Raw genomic sequence first — 18893 nt, forward strand, 5'->3', positions numbered from 1 at the left:
TCTCAATCCGTATAGTATTTAAATTTTAAAAAATTTCAATATTTTTAATTTTTAATGTCATTTAGATATAAATTTTTAAATAAAATTTAAATCATTATAAATTATAATAATTAAAATTATTTAAAAATAATATAAAAATATATTTTATTTTAAAAATAAAAAATAACACTTAAATTAAAACGAAGATATAAGGCGAAATTATTAAATTCACTTACATTTATTCTAGCACGCCGTGTATAATTGTTTTAACGTGGTCCTCCTGCAGCCTAGTAAGCTACAAATAGTAAAATAATCATACATTTAATTTATTTATTTTATTTTAATGAATACGAAATTAAAGAAAATAACAATTTTTTGAAATTTTATGATTTTACATTAAAATATTCTATAATGATATAATTTGAATATGTTAGATAAAAAATTAGAAAAGAAGAAGATTTTTCTAAACAAATTAGACGAAAAAAAAAAGTATTTTTTCATTTCAATTTATTTGATCTACTTTTCTTTTGAGATAATGCACAAGTATCCCTCAATCTGTCAGAAATGTCAGAGACACACTTATATTATATCAAAATCCTATTATTTCTGAACTTATTTTATTAATAATTTTCAACTTCTTTTCGACCTATGTGACACTATCTTGTGAGTTCAACGCTGATTGACTTTTTTTTCAAGCTAGTGCCACGTAGGCCGAAAAGGGGGTAGAAAATTACTTATAAAATAAGTTCAGGAGGATAATAGTATCTTAGTATAATATAAGTGTGACACTATCTTGTGGATCCAACGATAGTTGACTTTTTCTTTCAAGCTAGTGCCACGTAGGCCAAAATAAGTTCAGGGGGTAATAGAACATTAATATAGTATAAGTATATCTATGAAATTTTAGACATAAATTAAGAAGGTACTTGTACATTTTACCTTGCTTTAACAATATTTGTGGATATTTGTTTAATATGGTTATACAGATTAATTATCAAGCCAAGTAAAAGGGGAATCTGGGAGATTAGCATGGATATGTATGTTCTTAGCTGAGGATTATCACTTAGGTTGTGTTAAGATTTTTGAAGCCCATTTAAGAAAATAATTTTCTAACCGAATTTTAATTAGTCTGTTAATTTATGGGACTTGAGAAATATAGGTAGGACTAGATTGTGAGCCAATAAAAATTAGGAAAAATTAGTAAACTAGTCAAAATAAATAACATATTTAGTAAAAATATTCATACTTTTCAAATATTAGCAATAATGTCAAAAATGTCATTATTTTTAAAAATTTATGTGTCCCAATTTTTCCAATTTTATCTCTCTTTTTCAATTAATTCTATATATCCTTTTTTTTAAAAAAAAAATCATTCTCTCTCATATTTATCTTTTCAAATTGTTAATTTTCTCTCCCATTTAATTTTTTTTCTCTCTCATGGTTATCTTTTCTGATTTTCCTCCAACATTCAAGTTGCAAATATTTTTTTGCAATATATTTTGGTTGTTTTTTAAATAGAAAATTGAATCAACAAGAATCCCTTTGATTAAGGTATCTCTAATCTTTATCCAATTTTCAGATTTTTTTTCTAATTTTATTTTTGTTTAAATCTTAAAAAAATGTTGTTTGTATTTTTCAATTTCCGTTATGATTTACTCTACAATGGCTGAATTCAAGAGGCTTACTAGAGGTATTCATTTTAATCAACCAATTTATGGTGATTTTTCATTCTTTAATTTATTTATTACTTAACATAAATAGTGTATAATGTATGATCCGCTGCTAAAATGAGAGAAGAAAGAGGGTAAGAACATTTACAAGACTCATTGGTGTGCAAAACCTTCCTCAAATTCAGAATGCAAATGTAGAATCTTTGTCTACTCGCGAGGATCTTGAAAAAGACGACGAAGATCGGATAGTTGTCGAACAATTTTCTATTAGTTTGTTTTGTATTTATAGTTCTTTTTTAGAATTTGGTATGCTTTCTTAATTTGTATTCAAATCACTATGTATACTATCAATATTTGTTTTTTTAAAAATTTCATGTTTCATGGTTTATGAATCTTGTATTTGTCCCTAATTTGTATTCATCCAACTGTATGTCAACTAGTTATGTATTTTATTTATAAGAAGAACAACTTTCTATTAGTTTGTTTGTATTCGAATACAAATACAAATAATAGACATATTGGAATGAATACGACTTAGAAAAGGAAACAAGATTTTGAAAAGAAAAATAAATACATAGTGAAAAATATATACGAATACAAATGTATTTCTTAAATAGCTACATTTTATTTGACATACATATTGGAATGAATACAAACTAATAAAGGTATATCAACTGAATTTGACATTTTTTTCTAATTTGTATTTCAACTAGTTATGTATTTTATTTAACAATGAGTACACCAAATATTCAATTATTTCTTTTCAATTTTATATTTCATTCACTTTTTCATCATACTAATTTTTTGTATTTTATATATTATTATACAAAATTCTAAATAAAAACTAGAATAAATAAAAATACAAATAAAATACATATTGAAATGAATACATACAGGATTTTTGAAGAAAAAAATAACTATGTAGGGAAAAATATATGAAAATACAAATATATTTCTTAAATGACTATATAGATAAATTCGGCATATCTATTCGAATGAATACAAACTAATAAAAAACTGTAATAAATATAAATAGTATATATTGTGGAATGAATATAATTTTAAAAAGGTAAAAATTCTGGAAAAAAAAACAAACAAAATTTAAATTTTATTTGAAAATGTAACTGATGAGAAAATTAAGGATGCTTGCCTTTTTTTGAAATATTCCCCCCTTAATTTTCTCCTTTTTGTTATTAAATAATTATATTCTTTAAATAAAAATAAATAATAAAAACATAAATAAGATACATAACAAACTAAAATGACATTTTTACTAAATATTGAAATTGTTGCTAATGAGTCCTCTTAAATGCTAAAATATTGACATTTTGAAAAATTTCCCTAAAAATTAACTAAAAATATAATATAATATTAAAATTTAAAATTAAGGAGAATTCAAACTCAAAACAATTAAGTTAATATTTCTATTTAGATATGTATACTTTTACTAGAAAAAAACTTAATAAATATTGTCAAAATAATTTTATTTGTAAATTTGATTAACAAGCAGTAACGTTAACATTGTATCATGTAATATTGTTTTGTCTATATTTATAATAATATTTTTAAATTATAATTTATAATTTAATTTAATAATTATAAAAAATATATAATTTTTAAAATGTGAGTTGTAGCCTATATTGTAGCTCTAAAAAAAGGTATATCTTTAATTTCTATATTTAATAAGTTTTCCAATTCAAATATTCTATGTGGCATGTTTAAATTTATAATATTCAAAATGTTATACATATTTTAATTTGAGATTATAAAATTTTTACACGATCAAATTGTAATACTTAAATTGAAATAAGTAGTTGTTTGGTAGTTAATTAGAAGAAATGTCATACATAAAATGAGACTGAGGAAGTATATTTATATTCGGAGTAACAATATATATATATATATATATATATATATTGTTACTTCGAAATTTTTAAATTTTTTTAAATGAAATTTATATATTTATAAACTAAGTAAAGAGTAATATAAGTCACAATAATTGATAATTCAAAATGTTAAAAGGATCTATGAAAAACATACGGTCAAAGATATACTTATTTGAATCTTGAAATACGAAAAATACCACATACAATGAGACGAAGGGAGTAATAATATTTAATGAGACTGATACATAGTTTCTTTTGTTATAGATATTTTTACTCGAATACATTTGGTATGACATTTATTAAATGCATTCTGGTGATGAATACACTATAGAAATACTCAAATACATTGATACAAATGTATAATAGTGAACAAAAGCATACTCAAATATATGATATGAATGTAAAATAAGAAACTAATAAACTTGAATACATTATTAATTTATAACAAGTTGCAAGATACACATTACATTATTACAAAATGAATGAGATATAATAAGTTCTCTTTGATCATTGATACAAATGTGCAATCAATATCATATACCAACAAATAAATGTGATACAATAACAATGAAATAAATACACTCAAATCATGAATACAATGCAGATACAAGTATATTGATATATGAATAGAAACATCACCATTAATTTAGCAACAACTTCTTCAATTCGTTATTTGAAATTAAGCTTCAAAGCTTTTTCTCATAGAAATTTCGTAAATCATTGATGGTAAGGTTTTTTTTTGTGGGAAGAGGAAGCACATCGTCACTAAATTTGAATTTGAAAGAATTCGAAAGAATCGTCCATGGAAGAAAAGAAGAAGAAAATTAAATATTTATGAAAAAGGAAAATTGTCTTAATTTAGGGTTATAAACTAATTTAGAGAGAGAAAAGAGTGAAAATAGATAATTGATTAATACAATGCCTAGAAAGACACTAATTTAAAGATGCTTTTAAATTCAAACATAGTTATGAACTGGATATTATATCTGCAAATTATAATTTCATTTATTAAACTATAGTTAATACATAAAAGGGCCAAAATATTTCTGAACCATCTGAAATGATTTAATATGGATGAACTTTCACATATAGCCACTTAAAAATAGTTTAAATATTCCACATAGATATAGTTTGATAACCATAATTCGTACCACATGTTATAGGGAGGCGAGAGGCTAGTGAAACTGGAAGAGAGAGAAGAGAGGAGAGAGGCGAGAGAGAGGGAAAAGAGTGGGAGAAGGTGAATTGTATAATATGTATATCGGTCTGATAATTGTATATTATACATATGTATTTGTATATATGACAAGCGAGGTTTGGGAGAAGGAGGAGAGAAGCGAGCAATACTGGGAGAGGCAAACGAGAGAGGGCAGAGAGTCAGAGAGAGGTGAATTGTATATGCATATCAGCTAGATAATTGTATATATTATACATATGCATTTGTATATATGCAAGCCAGATTGAGAGAGAGAGAGGAGATAGACAAGCGAGAATGGGAGAGGGATGAGAGAGGAGAGCGAGAGAAGGCAGGGAGTAAGAGAGAAGTAAATTGTATATCTATATCGATCAAATAATTGTATATTATACATATATATTTGTATATTTTGGCAAATTATACATATATAAATTATAAAAACTCAAAGTCACCCACATAATTAATGTATAATATTAGTTGTGAATTGTAACTATAGCAAACTATAACTATGATGAGTAATCAAGTAGTATAAGTTGCATAATTTTCCCTTTAATATTCCCCTCATTCACCTATTAAGTTATAAAACAATCCATATATATTACATATTTAAATCTTTTCAGATTGTCCAGTGGTATTTTGACCCTTTTACGTATATCTATATGAAGTTTTTCAATTCTAAATCTACACATAGGAAAGTTAAAAATCATAATATTCACAACACACTATAAATATTTTCTTTATTTCTTAAATTTCATGTTCAGTTAAACTAAAACACTTAAACTATACCGGCTCCTGATTTCGATTAATTATTTGCAGATATGAGGGTAATTTTCCAGACGTAGACATATTTGTTTGTACAGGCAGGTCCAGTAATGGAGCCTCCGACAATGGTGATTAACACAATATTATCAGTCATGTCATATAATTACCCTACTCAAAAGTTGAGTGTATACCTTTCTGATGATGGTGGTTCACAAAACAATTGACTGGTGATCTTGTTTCAGGTACAATATATTCTTTTGTTGAACTTTGAATTTTTCTTTTCGAATTGTTGAAAGTATTTGTATCTTTCATATAGACTAAGCTACATTCATTTTTTTAATAATAAAAACATGTCATGTGGTAAGTTTGCAACTCACGCTAACATGACTTGAAGCATTTGTTCAGATGAATGATTATTTTATTATTTATAGGGGCGAATTTAACCAGGGTTATAGAGAATCACGTGATATATATATATACATGTATATACTGATTAAAATCATATAAAAGATGTATAAAATACAAGGTGACAATCCTCAAAAAAAAGTTTGAAAACTTTTTGAAGATGAACTTCCCAAATTTGCAAAAGTAGTTCTTGACACATTCAAATACAATTTCAACTACAAAAAATTTTTGATGTTTCAATTTAAATTGTTGAAACGTCACTTAATTCATGTCCAACCCCTATCCAAGTTCAGTTTCACAAGTGAAAAAAGATGTTTCACTTGAAAAACTCATGTTGAAGAAAAAAAATACTTTTTTTAAGTTCAAACTCCTCTTAACAATCTTTTTTTCCAATTCTCTTCCAACGAGCAAAAATAAAGCAAGAGGAACTATAAAATCCTCTGCCAATTAAACATTTAAATTAACATGTTCCTGTACTTGTGCTTCCGAAGACAGCAGAATCAGGAATACAATCATATTCCCGTCTATAATGTGTCCGAAGACAATTGACAAACAAAACTTTAGAAATATGAATGTAGGAGAAAAGAGAATGACTATCACAAAGGGGCAGCCTGATGCACTAAAGCTCCCGCTATGTGTTAGGGTCCGGGGAAGGGCTGGACCACATGAGTCTATCATACACACGAGAAACGAAGCTGAACTCTTACTTTGGCTTTCTGGAAAGGATAACCTATCTAACTACCCTTTAGGACTGATCATGACAGCTCCGTTATCACCCGTTCACATTTTTCTTCTAAAATCTTTACAGCTTCTGTAAACAGCACCTCAGGTGGCAAAGCTCCAGTTGATTCTATGGTAACTAGAAAATACACAAGAAATAACGTAAGTTTCTCTGAAGATAAAGCTATTTGATCAGATGAATTGGATCAAGGAATGGTAAATCAGGTATCATCAAGAAGCACATAGATGAAAAATATGCATGAATTTTTATCATGTTACTATGAACCTAGAGCATAAAGAATCTGTTTTCACTCTGCCACTTGTAAATATGATCAAAATGCTAACATATTATACTCAACCTAACACTTTGACATGCAGTATTTCAAAGTGACGAGTAAATTGAAGTTAAACTCTCAATACCCTAAAATCTCTTGGCACTAAAAGTTAACATCAAAGCCTGAAACAGAACTGATTCTGCTTAGAATGAAATGAAAAAATGCTAAATATATTACTACCAGTATTTTCTTGGACAAAGTACTATATTATTATCATTATCTCCCAAACTGAAATTGAAATTCAAGAAACTTGAATTTAAGCTCACACGGAAGTAGATAATAGTAGGGGACAAAGATACAGATATTATTCTATTTAAAAGATACCAAGAAATTTGGACGTCTCCGCATACAGTATTCAACCAAGTAAATACACTACTATTACTATACTTACAGATGAAATGATCATTTACACGTCTCAGTGCTACATTCTTGTCCCAACCTTCCTCTCTGATGCATTCCCTACAGAGAGTGCAAGCCCTTGGTCGAGCAACAGTTGCCCTCTTTTTACCTATACATGAATGCTTGTTAGAAACAATGGAAAAAGCATTATCACATCAGCTTTGCATTTTTAAATTTGCAATTAGTGACCTAATTAGATCAAGGACTGACAGATAAATGTCGCTATAGTGGCTATACCTTTACCAATATCTTCGATGTCAAACACCTTAAGCGGACACTTCTTCACAAGTGCTTCTGCTTCATCATCTTCAATATCCCGCAATAATAAAACCTTCAGTGCCAAAAATAATAAGATAAATACCAATCATTTGCAAAAATAAATTGGACTTCAATTTTAAGACTTAGAATTTGAAAACTAATAGTCAGAAGGTAATAATTTCTATACACAAAATCAAATACTGTGAAAAAATCTCTAGTCACCTCGGGAAGCATCCTGTACCACGCCGTAGCCACAGGAGACCACTTTGCATGTGTCTTACCCATTCCTTTAACAGCATGAGCTTCTAGCTCGATTTCCTACAATATTGTGGAATGAGTGAGTGCACTGCATAGGAAGAACCAAAAGGTGCTGGCACAATTTCTACGGAACTAGTAATATGGCGGTTCTAGTATATTTGATCTTCAAAACGTCTGTAACAAATGGTTGTGTTTAATAGTATCTTCACGTAGTAATATTCAAAGCAAAGAAAGGATACAAAGAAAGAATTAGTGCACTACATAGAAAAAGTCAAAAGATGTTGATGCAATTTTGCCATACTTGGTCTAATGGGGATACAGTAATTTAGAACAAAACTTGCATAACAAATGGTTGCCTAGCAGAATCTTCACATAGTAATATGCAAAGCCAAAAAAGGATACAAAAGCAAAAGTGCACCTATAAGTTGTGAAATAACAAAGAGCAAAGTGCTGACAATCAAGCAGCAATAGTACAATGTTCAACAGTTCAAATATTTGCTCTAATAAGTTTCTTCCCTTTTCAACAGAAAGCAGCAAATAAGAAAATACAAGACACAAGGGCTACCTGACCCGGTCCAAGTTTGGCTACAATAATATCTGCATCTTTTGGGGCAATTGGTTCGTCCGAGAATTCTGGTCGAGTATCCTGACTACAGCTGAATGAAGTATAAGTTTTTGGTTTCGCACTCGAACTTGATGCTGAATGTTCTGTTCCTAGTATCAATTCACTGCCATTTGGTAACCACTTCAGCTCACTAGACAAGACTGCAATTATTAACACAGAAATGCAGAAGAATTAATTAGCCTGCATGAGTAGTAGCAATCAAATGAAGCACCACACATGAAAGAACAGAAAACGCAGAACTAAATGATGGGAAAATTTTCATGATATAATCATACTAATAATATTACCTCTAAGTCGATCACTGCCTTTTGTACAACGGACATGGAGTTTGAAAACAATTGTATTCTTTTCATTAGGGACATCATTTTCTGGAAAATAAGGACAAGGTAATTATACATCATAATTCCCATCAAAGGCAATCCCTCTATTTGAAAAAGGGGGGAGGGGATTAAAATAAAACTCAATAGTAACAACTGATATGATGTTACAAGAAGATCTAATACCTGACATATACTCAAACAGCCTTGGATCGACTTTAATTGGGATGAGACCAAGCCTATGAGCAAGCACTTCATCTTGGATGATGGACGTATTGTTTGCAATAAGAACTTTTTCAATAGCCATGGTTGGAAGCTGAATGAAAACCAGACAGCAAGGCAAATAAATAAACTTCGTCAACATTTCAAATGTCAGACACAATTCATCAAGTAGAGGAACAACATCAGCCAGAATATGCTATGAGGAAACAAATATATATATATATATATATATATATATGTCCCAATCATCGAGTTCATGTCCTTAAACTAACCGACAAGTTTATATGGTTCAATCAAAATGACTTGTTGATAAATAAGCAGGGAATACAGCTCAAAGTAGCCCAGAATCAATCATTAGTGAAGTCCTACCACGTCGCCTCAACAACATACTCAGTATAATCCCACACCTTACCCTACCCTGGGAGGTAGAGAGGCTTCCCGATAGATCCTCAGTTCAAGAAAATAATAGGAGTGCAAAAACCACGACAAAATACCCAGCAAGGCATGACAAAGCATTCTAAAAAAGAAACAGTAACTACAACAAAATAATACAATAATATAAATTCAAGGAACAACAAATAGTACTACCAGAAAATAAAGAAAGTAGCTAAATTAAGGGCCCGTTTGGATGGGCTTAATAAAAGCAGTTTTAAAAAAGTACTTTTGAAAGTGCTGAAACTTGTTTTTAAAATAAGCAGTTATGTGTTTGGATAAAAATGTTGAAGTTAAAGAAAAAAGTTGTTGATGTGTTTGGCAAATAAGTGCTGATAAACATCTTTTTAAATCAAAATGTCTGAAATACCCTTAAAAGTTGTTAACATAATAAAAGTTAACTAATTTATATTTTACAGCCATAAATAATTATATTTTGCTATCATTTACATATTTCTTTCTCATCACAAATTATTTATAAGAGGAATATAAACTTATTATAGATTTTAAAGATAAGTAATTTGAATAGATCAAAGAACGATTTAAGATTTTATTTTAGTTTCATCCATAGGTAATAATAATTGTCTATCATTCACATATTTATTTGTTATCACAAATTATTTATAATAGGAATATAAATTTTTGTTTAAGTTATATATGCAACTTAGTTTACATTTTTTGATAATATATAATTTGAATAGATCACTTAAAAGATTTAAAATTTATTTTATTTTCAATCATTAACAATAGTCATTGTCTACCATCCACACGTGAAAAGGGAAAATGGAAGAAAGAGATGCTAGGTTATGTGGGTAATTTGGAGATTGTATAAAAATATTAAGGGTAAAAAGGTAAAAATATGGTCAACTTAAAAGAGCCTACCCCAGCTTTTAACTTTTGACTTAAAATAAGTTTTTTTTAACTTAAATAAGTTATTTTGAGTATTGTCAAACAGCTAAATAAGTCAAAAACCAGTTTTAAGTTAGTTTGACCAGCTTTTAAGCTGAGCCAAACGGGCTCTTAGTTAAATTTGAAAGCTTTCAGCTTCTGCTACACATTACTATTTATCAGCAATATCTCTACCCTTTTCTTATTTGTAACAAAAAAATCAGGTTAACTTGTTTCTGCTTCTTAAAATAAAAAGTTGAAGCAGAAGCACAAAATTACTTCAAAATGTGAAAAATCTAATTTTTTTTCAACCTGCAGGTTTAAACTTTGAAACTTCACAGCTACCATTGCTTCACTAAGAGCCCGATTGAATTGGCTTATTTCAAGTATTCTTTTAAGCACAAAATAAACAGTAAAGGAAAACAAAACCTAACCACATCACAAATTCAATTCAGGAAAACTGCGCAGAGAGGGAGAGAGAAGTGAGCACCTCAGCAATAAGGATTCTGCGAAATGCATTGGCAAGAGAAGGATCAATACCAATCATATCAAACTCCAATTCATCCTCCTCAAGTCTCACAATTTCCACTTTGAAATTATCACGAAATTGCTCAAACCGCACACTGTTATCAACACCCATAGCCGCATAAGCACCTGAATAATTTACATTCTCTGTCTTCACTCCCAAAACAACAAAAAAAAATCATAAGAACAGTAAGCAAAACTCAAAATTCTTCACTAACAAACTCAAAATCACAAAACAACAACATTAATGAAGAAAAATCAAAACTTTACATTAGTAGGAGCTAAAGAACCACAGAGAACGCGAGTCCTCTGAAGCTCAATGTGAGGAGGCAACTTCCCCTTTGGCAAGTCCGGCAAATCCCATACTGAAACCTTTGTGAAGGTCTCCTCTTGTGTTGATGTGCCTTCGGAATCCATGCTCTCGTTCTCTGTTGCGGTGCCCATGATTAGGGTTTAGGGTTTAAGTTCTTACCAGTAAACAGGGAATCTCCGCCTGTAATTTAAGAAAGGAAAAGGGTCAAGCCCTAAACTATTAAAAAAGGCAAAATTTTCAAAATGTCGATATTTTGGCATTTAATAGGTTTTCTTAGCCACACTTTTAATATTTATCTAATAATGTCAATATTTTAATTTGTTTATATATTTGATTTATGTATTTTTTATTTGTTTGATTTTCAAGATTACAATTATTTAGAAAGGAGAAAATCAAGGGAGATAATATTTTTAGAAAAAAAAACATATCACTTAAAATTCTCATCATTTATAATTTCAAAAAAAATTCATTTTTCATTCTATTAGATCGACTTTCTTTTTTATTATGTTTTCTTTATAATTGTATATCGATACTTTTTACATTTTATGTGCTCACTTTACTATTTAAATTAAAATTGAATTTTTTTTACTTTCAAACTACAATTTCAGTAATCAAAATTGGATCACAACACACAGATATATATATATATATATATATGTATATGCATTGTAAAAAATATTATTGATCGTTTCTCAATATATATGAACATGATTTATGAAAGGGTACAAGATTTTGGGGGGTGGGGGTGGAGAGAATAGCATACTTGGTGAAAATAATAATTCTGTTAAGGAATGATATAATATTTTAATAAAATAAATACAAATTGACTATGAAAGAAGTAAGAATACAAGATTCTAGAAAACAGATAGCATTCATAGTAAAATAATATAATCAGGATATAATATTTTAAAAAATACAAATCAACCGTTAAAAAAAGGATACGTATATGCTTAAAAAATACAAATTAATATGAGATAACATACATAGTAAAAATGATATAATAAGAATACAATATTTTAAATAAATACAAATTGATTGTTAAAAAATAGGATACATCTATGCTTAAGAAATAAAAATTCATATGAGATACATATTTGAATGACAACAAATAAAAAAGAGATACAATGTTCTTAATAAAAATACAAATGATGAGTAAAAGAAAAAAAAATTGACAAACAAAAATTAATATGAATACTATTTTGGTATGAATACTATTTTGTAGCCTTTTTCTTGACTCTCTCTTTCTTCTTCGTCTGGTATGTTCCCTTTTTCCAATTCTTTTTAGCAAATTAAAATCTAAATTTGTGTTTACTTGTGAATTAATAACCCTATAAGCAAAATTCGAGATTATTAAATATGAATTTACAAAAAAATCAAACAATATATTATGTATGAATGCTAATGTGGATTACTACAAATTACAATCTACTAAATCTCAAATATGAAAACAAAATATAAAAAAAAAATAGTGTTTCAAATACTAAATTCCGAAATGCATAAATATTTTATGTGTATGTTAACAAACTCACATAAAAATTTAAAAAAATGACGAAAATCTGTAATAGATATATTCAAAATTCAACATAATTTTTTTATTTTGAAAACAAAATCTCATGAAATCTCGCAAAATAATTGTTGATTTCAAAAATACCTTTATGTATTGAGAGATTTCTTAAATTAATCATAGATCTGAAAAAATTGGCATGAACTTGAATAATTAGTTTTTCTTCAATAATGCGAGAGAGAATAATGATGAAAATTTGGTAAAAGAGAAAAAAAATTGAAAACCTGAAAGATGAAAATAAATTCAATAGTATTAAAGTCTAGAAAGAAGTCTAAATGGATACTGAAGGTATTTAATGTTGGACTATTCTGAAAAATAAAAGGAAAGACAAATAATAGTATTTGAATACAAATTATTTTTTATAATATTGACATTTTGATATTTTAAATAATTATTTTAAAGTATAGATACTTTTACTAATTAAGTTAGGAATTGTGACTACTAAACTAATTTTTTCATTCAGGAAAAACGTTTACATATACCCGCTAAAAGTTTGACCCTCGGGTCCAACTTTTCGCGCATATATATATATATATATATATGCGCTCTTGTAAACTTACTTTGCTAGAAATAACTAATTCATTTTTTCTTTCTTTAAATAAGAAGAAAAAAGGTCAAATATGCCCCTAAACTATTTGAAAAGGTCTAGATATACCCTCTGTTTAAAGTTTGGTTCACTCATACCCTCGTTGTCCAACTTTTGGTCCAAATATGCCCTTATGAGCGTTAGTTGTCATGTTGGACATATCAAACTTATTTTTCATTTCTTTAAATGTCACGTGGAATTGTTATGTCATTTTGACCTTATCACATGACATTTATATAAAAATGGAAAGATATTCGGACTCATAAACAACTAATCCGACCCATAAATCAACTCCTTTCAAATTCACTATCCGACCCATATTCTTCCTTTTTTTTATTAATCAATTACTCATTTTCGGAATTTATCAAAAAAATAAAAATTAAAAAAAATTATTGAAAATCGGTTGGATAATTTTTTTAAAAGGGGGTTGAATTATGGGTTGGATTAGGTGTTTATGAGGCCGAATATCTTTCTATTTTCATATAAATGTCATGTGATAAAGTCAAAATGACATGAAAATTCTATGTGGCATTCAAAGAAATGAAAATGAGTTGGATATGTCCAACATGACAACTAACGCTCATAAGGACATATTTGAACCAAACGTTGGACGGCGAGGGCATGAGTGAGCCAAACTTTAAACGGATGATATATCTAGACCTTTTTGAATAGTTTAGGGGCATATTTGCCTTTTCCCTAAATAAAAAATGAAATTGTCACATCCCTTTTAATTATCACATGACATTTATATTTTAAAAATAAATATAGCTCTTTTAAATAGGATATCCGACCCGTAAATCATATCCGACCCAAATTTCTTTGGTGGATATTTCACATAAGCCGACAAATTACATCTGACTCAATCCTTTTGGTCGAGAAAATGTCATCTCCAACCAAACTCATCCCCTTCTCCTAATAGAAAAACACCATTAAAAGTGAGCTTCGAGCTCTAACCATGAGCAAACAACGAACTCTAACGAGTTCACTAATTTGCACAATCTCCGATAAATAACTACCAAATAAGTCCGACCACCACAAGCTCTAGAACACCACCCACAATGCAGCCGAAAAAACTCCAACCCACGTACCTCACTGCCCTAGTAAGCAAACAACCCCAACTTCATGCTTTGGCGAACCAGATCAAAACCGAAGAGACAGACTCCACCAAAGCTCTCTTGTGAGCTCAGAGCTCAATTTCAGGTGAGATTTGAGCTTTTGCTTCTAAATCTAATTAAAATTGATGTTGTTTTACTTTGTGTATTCTCTTCTTATTACTATGTTCAGTTGCATTTCAAATGTCAAATGTTATCTCATTTTAAATTTGATAGGTGGGGCTCAAATATATTGGGTCGGATATGATAAAGGGTCAAATATTCTATTAAAAGAAATATATTCATTTAAAAAAAAATATAAATGGCATGTGGTAATTAAAAGGAATGTGACATTTCCATTTGTTATTTAAAGATAGAAAAAATGAGTTGGTTATTTCCAACAAAGCAACTAATGTCTACAAGGGCATATATATGCGAACAGTTGGACGCTGAGGGCACAGATGAGCCAAACTTCAAAGGTGATGTATCTAGAAATTATTGAATAGTTTTGACGCATATTTGACCCTTTTCCCATTAAAGAAACATAATAATTTTATTTTTATTTTTCTTAGATGATTAGAAAAGAATATTGATATTTTCCAAACTTATAATTTGTTATTGAATTCTTATTGAGATGGGTTTCATAAATTTAAAGTCTAAAAAAGATATATATATATATACTGTGTGGTTCGATTTTTTATTTGATCTATTATTTTTAATTAAATCTAATATAATCGATTTTAAAAAACTTAAATCCAAACCCAAAATCAAACAAAAAAATGATTTGATTTAATTTTTGATTTGGATAGAAAATAATCAAGATCAAATATTGCAACAATTATAGCATTTTATTTTGAATATTTATTATGTTATAATCTATATGAATCTTCCAATTCTTCTTTTATATATATATATATATATATATATATATATATATATATATATATATATATATATATATATATATATTAAAATATATTCAATTACTTTTGAATTTGATCTTGAGTTTGGTGGACTTAATCTTAACTTGTTCTTGACTTGTATTCAATGATAATCAAGTCTGCGGAGCATATGCTCAAGTTGAACTTGTGAAATCCGCAATCAAACCAAAAGCAATAGTAAGTATAACCAAGCCATTACAATTACTTCATATGGGTTTATGTGGACCAATGCGTATGTAATGTTAAGAAGAAAAATATATGTTTTTGTAATTGTGGATGATTACACAAGATTTACTTGGACCATAATTATTGCAACTAAAGATGAGACATATAATATGTTTGAAATTTTCGCGAAACTAGTTTAAAGAAGTTTAATCGCGAACTCATAAACATTCGTTCAAATCATGGATTAGAGAGTAAAAATTCAAAATTCTTGAAATTGTGTGCCAAAAATGATGTTGATCACATCTTATCTGCACCAAGAACACCACAATAAGATGGTGTAGTTAATTGCAAAAATAGAACCTTGAAAGATATTCATACTGGGTTGAGGTAATCATGTTACTTAATCAATAGATGTATAGTCTGATCAGTAATGAACAATATGAATTGTTGAAAGGGAGAAATGGATGGGGTTGAATTAGTTTTTGATATTGTCCATCTTAGTAAAGTTTTTTATATCCTCACTGGTGGTTTAGTTGAATATGTATGGACTAAGGATGAGAATTGTATGCTCATGTCTAAACACTCTCGAGGGTAGGTCACTGCACAACCTTGAGAGTGCTTAAAGGGGAAATAACACCCTTTCACAAATTGATGTACGAATTAATGCACAAGAGAGTTCTGCCTTTTGGGAAAGATACCATGAGGCATCCTTTAGGGGTATGGGATAGCCAATGCCTTAAAAAACAAAGAACTTATTGACTGACCCTCTCTCATGATAAAACACATGACACGAATGGTTGGTCCCCATCAGTTGGCTTTTGGAAACCTCTTTATCATTACATTTAAAGCTTTTGAAGTTTCTTTGGGGGAAGAGAGTGTTTTGTATATGAGGATATGCTTACCAGGTCTACTCTTAATAATTGTAGACTACTTGATAATAACGATTAGACTCTGCTACTGCTTCAGGGCTACTGGCCTAGTTGACATCCTTCTCATCGATGCCAGGGAATAGAATGTTATCATCCTTGCTGAAATTGAGACTCTTCGCGCTAACTAGTTTGAGTCGCAGGGGAAGTAACTAGATTGAAGGACCAGTTGCTACAACAACAACAGTAAAACAATGCTTGAATGGATAGTATGTTGCATCTCTTGGGTTTATCTCACACCCCTTCTTCTTTCGTATCTTAAACCGTTATACCAGACTGACCTTTTTGCTTTTTTAGACAATCTTGTTACTTCTTGTGTTTTGTATTTTTGGATGTTGCATTAGAGCTCTTCTTGAATTTAAAACATTGTATATCATGTTTTGATTAGCTTATTTTTCCTGCATGACTATTATCTTTACATCTTATTTAGATTGCTAATATCCATAGAATTTGATCATTTACAATGTTTGTCCTGAGAGTTCCCTTTATGGCTCTGAATATGTTATGTTCATATGTTATTATTTTTTATTACTTTACCCTTATTTTTTATATGTCAAAAGGGGATAGAGTGTGTTTTGTTGAAACAAGTTCAGGAAAGAGTATATTTGTCATCATCAGAAAGAGAGAAATTGATAACTTGTGTCAAAGCATTCCAATAGCTTTTAATGATGACAATATGAAGCAGGTTCACAAGTATGTTGCAGACATAAAACAAAAAGAGTGAGAAAAGATTTCTCAAACATATATGCAGTAGGACACATATTTAAAATAACAATCTAAGTCAAATAAGGAGAAGAATAAAAGGTAGATGAAACTTATGTGAAAAGAGAAGGATAACAAGTCCTATAAGGAAAGAAATTATTTTTCTAGGAAAAACTAATTTCTTTCCTTGTAAAAGTCGACCAAGACTGAATCCACATCTATAAAAGGTCGAAGTCAAAGAAATCGACTTTTGTAATAACAAATTGAGAGAATCTTCAGGAAAGGCATAGTGAATCAAACAGACTAAAAAGACGAGAATAAAGAAGAACTAGAGTTAGATTTTTTTTCTAAAGGGTAGTTGCAAATTTCATCTTAAAAGCATTGTTGAAGAATCAGTATTCCTAGTGTGTGAGATCGTTTCGAGAGAATTGTAACAAAAAGTAGGTTTTGCTTCTTGGAGAATAGACTCTTCGATTACAGTTAATAGGTAAAGATTAAAGGTAACTCTTAAGTTTAATCTTAAATTGTTCTGGAAGGTAAAAAATCGTGGTGTGGTTTTTCCATTCCTTTAATAAGGAAGGTTTCTACGGTAAAATCTCTATTTTATTGTGTTGCTTCTTTATTTAGGCAAAATTAACAAGACCGTGGTTCTTATATAGGGACTAATGTTTCTTCCACCGGGTCTTAATTTAAAAAGATGAAGGGATCAAAATACAAAAGTCTTTGTAGCATACGCTTATTGCCAAGAACTTAATAATTCAAAAACCAAAATAAATTTTGAACTAGATTAATTGAATATCACTTTAATAAGGCAACATCTTTATACAAGTACAAGTAAAACAAAACATTGCCATAATATTATCTATATTTTAAGGTTTATGATGCAATCTCAAACGCGATCCAGTTTACAGTAATGGTAATAGTTTAATCTAATCATCTAATGAACAATCAATAGACTTCTAAACCTATATAATATTTTAGGATATCAAGTATAAAATTAATTGAGAAACACAATCATATTAATTACATATATGAAGAACACCTATTAAAAAATAAAATTCGCAAAAAAAATATATAGTGTGTACCATCACGCCATTGCGAGGCACATTGTTTTAGGAGTAATAGGACTCCTAGTTACTGTGTGCGATCGTGTACTGAGGTACTCCTCACCAATTGTTGGGACAACACAACCTGGGTTGGGTCTCGATTCGAAAAGATAAGGGATCAAAAGTTAGAAATCTTGTAGCATTCAATTACTGTCAAGAACTTAAGAATTCCAAATCAAAATAAACTTTGAACTTGATTAATTGAATATCATTCTAATAAATTACATTTGCATATAGAGTACAAGTAAAATAGAACATTATCGCAACATTATCTTTGTTTAAGGGTTTAAGATGCAATCTTAAACGCGATCCGATTTTACAGTAATAGTGATATCAAAATCTATTCGTCTGATAATCAATTAAAATGGTTTTAGACTTGTGTATTTTTTTCTACTATCAAGTATTAAATTAATCAAAAAATGCAACAATATTAATCAGATCTATGAATAAAACCTATAAATAATGAAATTCGCAAAAAAGAGTTTGTACCTTTACACCATAGTAACACACAACTAAGACAAATTAAACTTCGGCCGAGTTTTCTTTCCTCCCAGAAATGACGGCGGACAACTATGGGAAAATGTTTTAGATCAAGCCATAAGAGAGGACCTAATGCCATATAT

At 29.0% G+C, this 18893-nt stretch overlaps 1 protein-coding gene across 1 annotated transcript; it reads right to left on the reverse strand.

Moving 5' to 3' along the window:
• Positions 1–6311: 6311 nt before the first annotated feature.
• On the reverse strand, positions 6312–18791 carry LOC101248458 (uncharacterized). The gene is made up of 11 exons (XM_010315649.4): positions 18760–18791; positions 18250–18355; positions 11147–11369; positions 10842–11027; positions 8996–9125; positions 8780–8860; positions 8433–8632; positions 7832–7927; positions 7589–7682; positions 7344–7460; positions 6312–6756 (listed from the first exon to the last, which is right to left on the reverse strand). Exons 3-11 carry the CDS (start codon positions 11318–11320, stop codon positions 6653–6655), a joined length of 1182 nt encoding a protein of 393 aa, XP_010313951.1. The 5' UTR covers positions 11321–11369; positions 18250–18355; positions 18760–18791; the 3' UTR covers positions 6312–6652.
• Positions 18792–18893: the final 102 nt, after the last annotated feature.

This window comes from Solanum lycopersicum, chromosome 12 (genome assembly GCF_036512215.1).
Source record: "Solanum lycopersicum chromosome 12, SLM_r2.1".
NCBI classification, from domain to species: Eukaryota; Viridiplantae; Streptophyta; class Magnoliopsida; order Solanales; family Solanaceae; genus Solanum; species Solanum lycopersicum.